The sequence below is a fragment of the Otolemur garnettii genome, unplaced genomic scaffold (genome assembly GCF_000181295.1).
Source record: "Otolemur garnettii isolate 467f Iridium unplaced genomic scaffold, OtoGar3 scaffold00074, whole genome shotgun sequence".
Classification (NCBI taxonomy): domain Eukaryota; kingdom Metazoa; phylum Chordata; class Mammalia; order Primates; family Galagidae; genus Otolemur; species Otolemur garnettii.
Window position 1 is genome coordinate 2,003,775 of NW_003852469.1, and position 10,444 is coordinate 2,014,218.

The 10,444-nt window shown below is 39.7% G+C and overlaps 1 protein-coding gene across 6 annotated transcripts in view; it reads right to left on the reverse strand.

Annotated features, from left to right (window-relative positions):
• HMBOX1 (homeobox containing 1) overlaps positions 1–10,444 on the reverse strand; it is a 152,627-nt gene that overhangs the window by 16,298 nt on the left and 125,885 nt on the right. For all 6 annotated transcript variants that reach the window (XM_023515583.1, XM_023515586.1, XM_023515582.1 and 3 more), the window contains exons 7-8: positions 1,746–1,828; positions 77–172 (exon numbers count right to left, since the gene is read on the reverse strand). In XM_023515583.1, coding sequence (XP_023371351.1) covers positions 77–172; positions 1,746–1,828 — 179 coding nt within the window. The remainder of the gene's footprint in view (positions 1–76; positions 173–1,745; positions 1,829–10,444) is intronic.

The window sequence follows — 10,444 nt, forward strand, 5'->3', positions numbered from 1 at the left end:
ACTGAAGTCACTGGTCAGAGAAACACAAAGCTGCTACCGTGCTTCCTACGCGGACGCAGCCGCGCTGATACATTACCGATGTTGGCTCTCCTCTTGATCTCCTTCCGTCTGTTAGCAAACCAATTATATACTTTCAGGGAGGTAACTCGTTCCAGATCTGACAGTTTTTTGCCTGTGAATGGATGCAATAAAATTTAGATAATCTGTATTTGGGATCCAAGAATGAATTAGTTTTGAGAAATAACATTTTTGTTTTATTTAAGTTGCTTTTGATTACATTTTTTTGCCAAATTAACAGTGGGAATTTTTTTAGTATTACCTAGTGCCATGTACACATTCAGTTATTACTAAACAAACATATAAATGAATACACAAATAGCAACTAAGGACACAGTATGCTTCAATTCAGAAAGCCAAACACATGCTAAAGAATTCCATAAAGTCAGTCGCCTAGGGTGTCAGATCAAAGTTTATGTGACAGTTTTGTGTAGCCTTCATCGATTAGCATCATTCTAGAAGAGTAAGTTATTTTTATGAAGTTTCTAGATAACAGAAATTTACCATACTTACATTTTTAAGTCTTTATATTAACTAGTTTCCTGCTGTCTCAAGACAGAGAATAATATACATATTTTCTCGAGGGCTAACAGCCACTATGACCCTGGATTATTGTTTAACTATGCTGGAATACACTCCACAATTCAGGCTGCAATTCAGATTTGTCCTCTTTGAAAGTCAAAGTGGATTTCTTATGGACAGCACCAGGCCTGCCAATTAGGACCCACCTGTACTATTCCTTTCTCTCATTCCCTTTTCTGTTCTTCAGCTTTTAATCCACAGTGGGTAGAGAAATCAGAAAGCAGAGTTTGTTAGGGCCTTGATGATTAAGGGGTAAAATATTTTCCAGGCAGAGTTCAAGTTCCTGTGTGGCTTTAGGGTGGGACTTCTGGCTTGTGTGAGATAGGGTTCAGATTCCTCTCATTTATGTATTTATGTGTTTTGTTGGAGCTGCAGAGGTAAGGCCTAAATTGCCAGAAGTCTGGCTTCAAGGTGAGGGAGAATAAATTACTGTTTTATTGTTATAAAATGATGCTACTTTTATATGTAGCCTTTAAGCCAGTCAGGTGGAAATCAGTTGGATTATATTAACTGAAAATGGTTTTAAGGATAACAAAATCTGTAAAATGTGAAATATTTTAGCACATGGAAGGAAAAACATAGGAAATACTTAAGCAGTTCTGTTGACTTGAACAGGAACAAAATGACTTCCAAATGATACTGCCCTAAGTTTTTCCTAGCTAAGCAGAAGTCATCTTGATGTGGGAAGGAAACAGAAGCCAAATCCAAAAAGAATTCTTTCCCCCAAAAGAAATACAGAATTATACACTTCACATTGTTTAAAAAAAAAAAAAAAAAAAACAACTTAATCTTTTTACTAACAAAATTTGCTCAGATATTCCAAACTTTAAAGTTATTTTGGAATTGATATATTTCTGCTAAATTTTTAGAAGAAGTCCAAACACTTAAACATACTAATTTCAAGGTCTCTCATCTTATGCAGGGTCATTCCCTGGAAACTGTCCAGTGTGGGCACTGGAGTACCTGTCTGAACAGGATAGGGCAGTGGCCACCTGCAGAAGGATGGCACAGACTGAGCAGAGCACCAAGCTGAGACAGTGTGAGGCTGAATGCTGATCTGTTACTGAGACCTGCGCCACAGGGCAGAGCTGTGCTGGTTACCTCACCTGGCTTCTGTATAACTGCATTGCAGGCATTTGCAATCTCTTCTCTCTTTGCTTCATCTGGGTATTGATTCTCATTGAAGTAACTGCAGACATAACCAACAAGACACAGAATTCTTAGTTTCTTAAATGCGCTCTCATTAAAACACTAACTCACTGAAGAATATATTCTTCTCTAAGATGTAACAATAAAGCATTTAGTCCAGGATGACCAATGGAATTTTCTGCAAGAATAGAAACAGTCTTATCTATGCTATCCAATGTGGTAGCCACTAATCACACATGGCTAATTTAAGGAATGGACTTTTGATTTTATTTAACTAATTTATCTAAATAGCTACATGTGACCACTGACATGAAGGTTATTCCTGTATAAATGATCCAAGTTACGGAGTTACGTAGGCATTGGGAGCAATAGGACTTTTTTCTTTTATTGTCATGTTGTTTGGAGTAGTAAAAATTGGAAATTACCCCATTGTCCATCAAGAAGAGAACAGAACAAATTAAGAAACATCTATATTTATACACAGCTATTTCAAAATAAGTTAGGAAAAAGTAAATTAGAGCTCTATCCATTGACCTAGAGAGATGTTTATGACATATTTCTAAGTGAAAAAAATAATCTGCAGAATAATATCTGTGTGAGAATACTGCTATAGAATTTAAAATCCCCAGACTATACTTTGAGGGGTCATATCCACAAATTGTTAGAATTCCTGTGTGTATGTGAGTCTGCACAGATGAAAGCTGGACAAGCACACATCAGGTTATACATGCCGATTACTGACTGTGGGGGAAGCAACTTAGTGGGAAGACATTTAAACATTTTCTTTATCTTACTTTTTTTTTTCTTTTCTTTTAGAGACAAGGTCTTGCTCTGTTGCCTAGCCTAGAGTGTAGTGGCATCATTATAGCTCAAAGCAACCTCAAACCCCTGGGCTCAAGTGATCCACCTGCCTCAGCCTTGTGAGTAGTGGGGACTACAGGTGTGTGCCGCCATGCCCAGCTAATTTTTGTATTTTGGGAGTAGAGATGACAGTCTCACTATGTTGCTCAGTTTGGTCTCAAATTCCTGGCCTCAAGGGATCCTCCAGTCTTGGCCTCCCAAAGTACTGAGATTATAGGTCTAAGTCACTGTACCGGCTGACTTTAGTACTTTAAAAAAAAATTAGGTTTGCTGAATGTGTCCTTCAGATTATCAGACCTGCCAAACTGGGTGTGAGAACACCCTGCTTATTAGTACACTCCTGTCACCATGCGTTTAATAAAAGAAAGGATTTTCATGATTTGAACCTGGAAACTTCGTATCAGAAAAAGCTCCCTTGTCAAATCCTACTACTTATTTTTTCAGGGACTTCCCTTCCCCTTCAATCCCACCTTTCTTATTTCCTGAGCACTCCTGTTTGCAATGGTGGAAATGCCATTCTACCATGAGTGAGCACGGGAGGCCCCCAGCCCTTCTCAGGACTCACCCCCAAACCCGATTCCCCCCCTGTCTCGAGCCTTCTCCTCCTCAGAGGGTGTGCATTCACTGCAGCCCTGATGACCACAGCTGCCCCCGCCTCACAGCCTTTTCTTTTCTAGAACATACGTCACACAGGTGTATCCTCCTAGTCTTGTCGACTACCACCCTCCACTGTGGTCTTCTGTTTTGTTCGGGCATCTTTTCTTGCATGACCCTATCATCTCTGAGATTCCAGTATTGACACTGAGAACTTTTCCAAGTCACTACCTGTATAACTGCTCCACTTACACATTTCTCATGGCCTTTGTCTTTGTTCCATTCCTACTGTCTGCTTAGGCAAAGCAGGCTGGACTAGCTCCGTGCACCAGCAGCATGGCTATCACTTGGAAGCTTGGTAGAATCAGACACCACCTCAGATTTACTAAATCAGAGTCTGAATTTTGACAAGAACTCAAGGTGACTGGAATGCACAGTAACATCTGAGAGGTACTGGATTAGTTCATTTACTCAAAATTTTTTTTAAAAAGCACCAAAAGCAGATATGAAGTATTTAATATGTGCTTGTAACTGTGGATGAAGAATATAATTAGATAGTTTCCGACTTCAAGGAGTCCATGAACTACTGGAGACTGGAGACATATAAAAAAATACCAGTGTTAAAATGCCACAGAACCTAGAGACAGAGCACCGTGGGAGCACAGCATAAGGTGTGTTCAGGGTTGTTGGTAGGAGCCGTGTGAGTTTTGGCAGGAGGTTGCAAGGCAGAGAAGAGGACAAAGAGCATTTCACACCAAAGGGAACAGTATGTGCAAAAGCAAAATGGGAGGTAAAAACCTTGAGGGTTTTCAGCACGGAGAAGAGTTCAGTGCACTCAGAACATGAGATTCACACAGAGAAATGAGGAGTTATTAGCCTGCAAAGGTAGGAAGGACCCAGTTTGTGAAGAGCTTCATCTGAGGCCTATCCTGAACTAAACAGGGAACCTAGAGGGTTCAAACATATACAGAGATGTATGTCCATCTTTGCTTTAGAAAGATAACTTTCTGATATTGTCAAGGCTCAACCCTCAGAATTCTACATCCCTGATCATAAACTCTCAAGTTCTTCAATCAACTTTCAGTTTATCTACTCCTTCCCTTAGAAAGAATTAATCTCTTGGCTCGGCGCCTATAGCTCAATGGGCTAAGGCGCCAGCCACGTACACCTAAGGTGGTGGGTTCGAATCCCCAGCCCGGACCCGCCAAACAACAATGATGGCTGCAACCGAAAATAGCCAGGTGCTGTGGCGGGCGCCTGTGGTCCCAGCTACTTGGGAGGCGGAGGCAGGAGACTCGCTTGAGCCCAGGAGTTGGAGGTTGCTGTGAGCCGTAATGCCACAGCACTCTACCCAGGGGGATAGCTTGAGGCACTGTCTCAAAAAAAAAAAAAAAAGAAAGAAAGAATTAATCTCTTAATAACGTCCACCCCTGCCAAACATAAACAAATGAAGAAATCTCCATTGATGTATCCCTCTTCTTTGGACCTCACTTCTCATTTCTTAGCCTGAACTCCATCAACAACACCCCTTAGGCGAAGCTCAGATTATTTAGCTTTTTGTCTTTCCACTGTTCCTGTCCAATCTCCTACCCTGCAGAAAGCACCTTCCATTTGTTTTTTTCCATCCTCATCTCAGGGGACCAAGTATTCCTAGGCAAAGTCATAAAATAGGGCCAATTGGTTTCTTTATAAATCTGGACTTTCCAACCTTAACCAGGCTCCTCATTTCTGATGGGAATTATTTTGTTTGTTTTGAGACAGAATCTCACTTTGTTGCCTGTAGTAGAGTGCTGAGGTGTCACAACTCACAGCAACCTTTAACTCTTGGGCTCAAGTGATTCTGTTGCCTCAGCCTCCTGAGTAGCTGGGACTATAGGCGGCCCTCCTCAAAGCCTGCCTATTTTTAAAGACAAGGTCTCACTCTGGCTCAGGCTGGTCTCAAACCTGTGAGTTCAGGCAATCCACCCACCTCAGTCTCCCAAGTGCTGGGATTACAGGCATGAGCCACCATGCCCAGCCCATCTTTTGCTTCTTTTTAACCAACTGTCTTTTTTATCCCACCGAAAGCCTCACGTACCTACCTCTTAGCTTCTAAGCCCTCAACTTATCACTGTCACTCTTTTTGCAGATAACTTTACCATCTCTTTTGCCAAGATGGAGATTTAATATGAGTTAATCTTTTTAGCTCCTCGACTTCCATACTGCTGAGCCATTACTCAATTCATTCTTTTGTCTCATGGCAGAGGATGATGCATGCATTCACCTCCTTTTCAAAGCCAACTTGTTCACTTTTGTCTTTGACCTCATGTCCCCATTTTCCCAACTCTCTCCTTTCTTCATCACCAAGTCTCATCTTTTCCCTGAGTCTGTATGATGAACCTATTTCACTTTTTTAAAATTGTTTTCAGGTTAATTGAGGGTACAAAGAATTAGGTTATGATGTTTGCATTTGTTAGGTAAAGTCCCCCTTAGAATTGTGTCCTGCCCTCAAGAGGTGTGCCATAAACCCTAATATTGTGCCCATTAAGTGGGAACACCCCCATCCTCCTCCCTCCTCCCCTTTCCCCAACCCATCATTCCCCCTTCCCCCCACCTTGAATTGAGTGAGGATGTATTAGACTGTCTACTGGCTACTTCACTGATTTCATCTTGCATATTTCTTCATTATTCTGATCTCTGAAATCAGAATTCATTTTATAATTTAGTAATGTCTTAAAATTAGTTGCCAGTGTTTCTTTACCCTCATTGGCATATAAAATAAGGTGTGTCTTACAATCAAGGCCTTCTCAGATTTAATAGAATATGGCAGTTACGAAAACCTACAGATCTAGCACACCTCATTATGATAATTTTCTATCCAAATGACTGCAAAGCCTGTGACGGATACTCTACCCCCTTTAATACCTGATTAATATTCCTAAAACACATCTCTAGTCAGTGTCCTGTTCAAAAATTTTCACAGGTTCATTACAGAAATGTTCAGAGTCCTCCTCCAGCACCTTCACATCTTTCTCTGCCGCTACTCCCACATACGCACGCTCTTACGGAGTAGCCTACAGACCCCTTCTATCTCTGCCCTTCTTCTGCCAGTGTATCTGCTTTTTACCTGCCCCCGCAGGTAAGTGCAGATCTTATCCAGACATCTTTCAGGGTGTAATTCAAATCTCACCTCTTGGCCAGTCAAAGGTATGTTTTCACTCTGTGAATCTGTTCCTCCCTTACATCTGCTTCATCTTGTATTATCCTTATCACTGCATACATCTCTCTCCTACTATGACTCATCCTCACAAGCACAGCTCACTAATGACAGTGCTGGCAAACTCAATGATGGGCACAGTCACTACTGACCAGCGTGGGGCCTCTCAAAGACATGGATACCACAGTAAAAAGCTACTGACACCAGGGTACAGAGATACTGCAAAACGGGTCTTGAAGGATATACCAAAGTGTTAGAAATGATTATCTCTGAGGAGTGAGAAGGCTGGGGGTGGGGTGGGGAAATACTGGCAACAATTAAGACTAATTTTTACATTCTGCGTTATGTACTTCTGTACTGAATTTCTGAAATGAACACATACTATTTTTATGTTTCCTTTTAAGAAACATTAAAATAGGCCAGGTTCAGTGGCTCATGCCTATAATCCTAGCACGCTGGCAGGCCCAGGCTGGTAGACTAAGCTCAGGAGTTCAAGACCAGCCTGAGCAAGATCAAGACCCGTCTCTACTAAAAATAGAAAAACTAGCTAGGTATTATGGCAGGCACCTGTAGTCCCAGCTACTCAAGAGGCTAAGAGGATCACTAAGCCCAGGAGTTTGAGGTTTCTATGAGCTATGACACCATAGCACTCTAACCAGGTAGTGAGATTTTCTCTCTCTCAAAAAAAATTAAAATAATTAAGAACTAGTTTAATGATTAATACAATTTTATTTATGTTTGGAAAGTGTATTAGGACAATCTAGAAAATATTAGGATGTGACTGCTGTTCTAGTGACTAATAGAATAAAACCATACTATTTTTGGAAGCTAAATTAGAATCTGCAATTATTCATGGTTTGTATGATTCTTTGTATTGAGTTTAAAAGTTTTAAAATTAATTTTTAATCTATATTTTTAGGATCTAGCTACATTAAAAAAAACAGTGAAAAAAATCAGTAACTTTTTCCAAATTAAAGGCTCATAATAAGAAAATAAGAATCATTCAAATAGTTTTAAATCTCTAAGCCTCACCAACTAATTAATCCTTTCTTCTCTGTTAAATACCTATTATTTTCATAATCAAGAAATGCAGGCCTATTCAAAATATTAATTTTCATTGAAATGGGCTACTACAGCTGGAGATGTATACTGAGCACTATGAGCACCAATTCCTTTTTCTATTTCTACAATGTTTCCATGTTTTAAAAAATGTTAATTTAAGTTTAAAATATAAAAATTTAAATTTTTCACTGCAAAACTGTTAAAACTTTTTTGCAAGGACAAACACACAATATTGATGTAAGGGGAAAGTTTTTAGGAAAGATAAAGCTGGCTAAGAAATAAAATAACCAACAACTATGTATCACATGACTATGAATAAGGTACTGTACTTGAAGAATACGTGTAATTCAAAATATGGGCCCTTATATTAAATACAAAGAGTCAAAACAATAAACATTAATATAATTGTGACAAGCCGGAATGCATCAGGCTGCTAATTAAGTATATAAACAATATGTTAAATAAATTCAGAATAAAGAGGTATCTGTAAAGACAGGGCTGATCTGGGAAATCTCACTGAACTGGTCAGACTTCTGAGGGATACACAGGCTCTGGGTTATTGGGAAAGAAAGGGCAAAGTTAACAGTAAAGACAAAAACACAAAGGCATATAACCTAAAATGTACTTGGATACGACATGGACAGTCATGATGTGATGGGACTACAGGGGTTGCACATGGGACATGCCCTGGTTGTCCTGGGATAGTGCTGTTATCGTGGATTATTAACAAACCCCGTGTTACGGCCCCTAAAGCATCTCATGTTGGACAGTAAATGATATGGCCACTCTAGGACCACATCACATTATGGACATACCTGAATTTAATGTCAAGTGAAATCCCGAGTCCTTTTTTATATGTGCTCTGTGAAAAAGGCAATTACTCAGAAAAAAGGAACCATCAAAGAGGAAATTAACTACAGCTTCTATCTAACTACTCACAGTGGATGGTATCTAAGCCCAAGACATTTGGTTGACACATAATAAAATACTCAGTTAAGTATCCATGTGATCAAACAAAACAGGAATTTCAGTTAAGGCTTTTCGTGAAGCCCAGAATATCTCTTTCAGGAGAAAGACAGTTGGGTTCTCATCATATTACATAATACCTTCTCTAGTCAATGATTTTTACCTTAAGATACAGCTAAATATCTTTATTTTTGAATTATATATAAATGGGCTACCAATGAAACTGGAAAATAGCTATAATGACTTTAACGACATAATTATTCATTTTAATCGCCCCCAAAATGTTAAGTCCTAGTTTATATCAGACGCCTAACAACTGGCTAAATGGTGGTAAAGATGAACCAAAGTCACCAGGAGATACAGGTGTGTAAAGAAACAAAGGAGACTTGTGCAGTCTAGAAGGAAGGTTGAGAGTTTTGGGGGCAGAGCGGGTGGGTTCAGTGAAAGAGAGCAAGACGGAGGAAACGCATTCAAAACAATGACATCCCGAAAGAGCTCGCGATGTTCGGGGAATGGGAAGATGTTCAGTGTGGCTAGAACGTATCGTACAGGAGATGGAGTAGCTGGGGATCAAACAAGAGGAAAAAGGTTGGGTTTAGATTTTTTAAAGTATGGAGTTAACTTTTTAGGCAACTGGGAGCCATAATTCAAAGCAAGGATATTCTATGATGAAACTTTTTTGTGTAGGGCAACACCTCTCATGATAGTAGAGGAAGAAGCCAGTTGGGCAGCCGAGCTGATGGCTGCGGAAAGGGCCTGACACAGACTTAGGCCTAGAGACACAGAGGAAAGAAGAGACTCAAAAGTCACTTTGGCATTGTAATAAAACACACTTCAGACAGCCCTGGGAACAGTATACACTACTTATTATTCATCTTCCAGGAGTTCAGATTATTTGAAGGAATAAATATTTCTACTGTTACCAGGTAGTTAAATTGTAGAAGAACTTGGCTGAACTTTAAGAGGGACCTGTTTCTGAAATGTAACTCTAGAGCTCAAAACATACTTGTATTCTCTATGTTTATAGCCCCAGCCATTTTCTAAGACAAAAACAGGAAAGAAATGCAGACAGAAATCTACAGGCAGCAACAGCACAGTGATCAATCCTAAGGGCACTGCACTGTACAGACAAAGGACGCTGGCAGCTAAGTCGTCAGGGAAGACTTTCAGAGAGAAACCAAATCATCTTCTGGCTAGACAGAGACAGCAAAGAATTAAAATGAGAAGTGGCAAAATAATTTACAAGAGATGAGAACCATAAGCTGGTAACAAATAGAAACGTCCTTGAAGCACTTTCATTTCAGTAACACTGAACTCCATAAAAACTGCAGCCCAGAACTCCCCTTTTTGCATCTTGGTGAGCATTTAGATGAGGCAGAGACTGCGCTATTTAAATGATGTTTAATTTGCTTCTGTGCCTGTGAACTATCTCTTTCAAAGAGATATTTACACCTCGCCACTGCCAGACATTTCTTCCCACTACTTACAATGTGTTTTCCTTCATCACTAAGTTAAATTACTGGGCAGTGAGTGGGAAAGGCCTGCTTTTTAGAAGAAAGCTTATTCTTTCAGAAGGAAAGAGGATGATATTACACTAACATACTCTGAACCTAATTGTCTTATCTCCTACTTAAGAGCATCTATGTGCCAAATGGCTCAACAACAAACAAAACAATTCAATAGTTCCTTCTTTTTTCGTTTTTAAACAAAAGGGTGATGGCAGAGATGAAAGAAATGTGAAAGCCTTCTCCAAGCAGAGCAACTGTCTTTTATTAATCTATAAAGGCCTAAGGAGCACCCTCAGTTTACTTATAGACATAACAGTGATATTCTATCTTCTATGTCAAAGCCCTTCTAATATTAACCATATCTTTAAAAGTCCATTGAAACAATCAGGGCCAGAGACAAATAAGAGGGACAGAACTAGAAAACAGCCATCACATGGCCCTTCATCCTTTTTTTTTTTTTTTTTGGGAC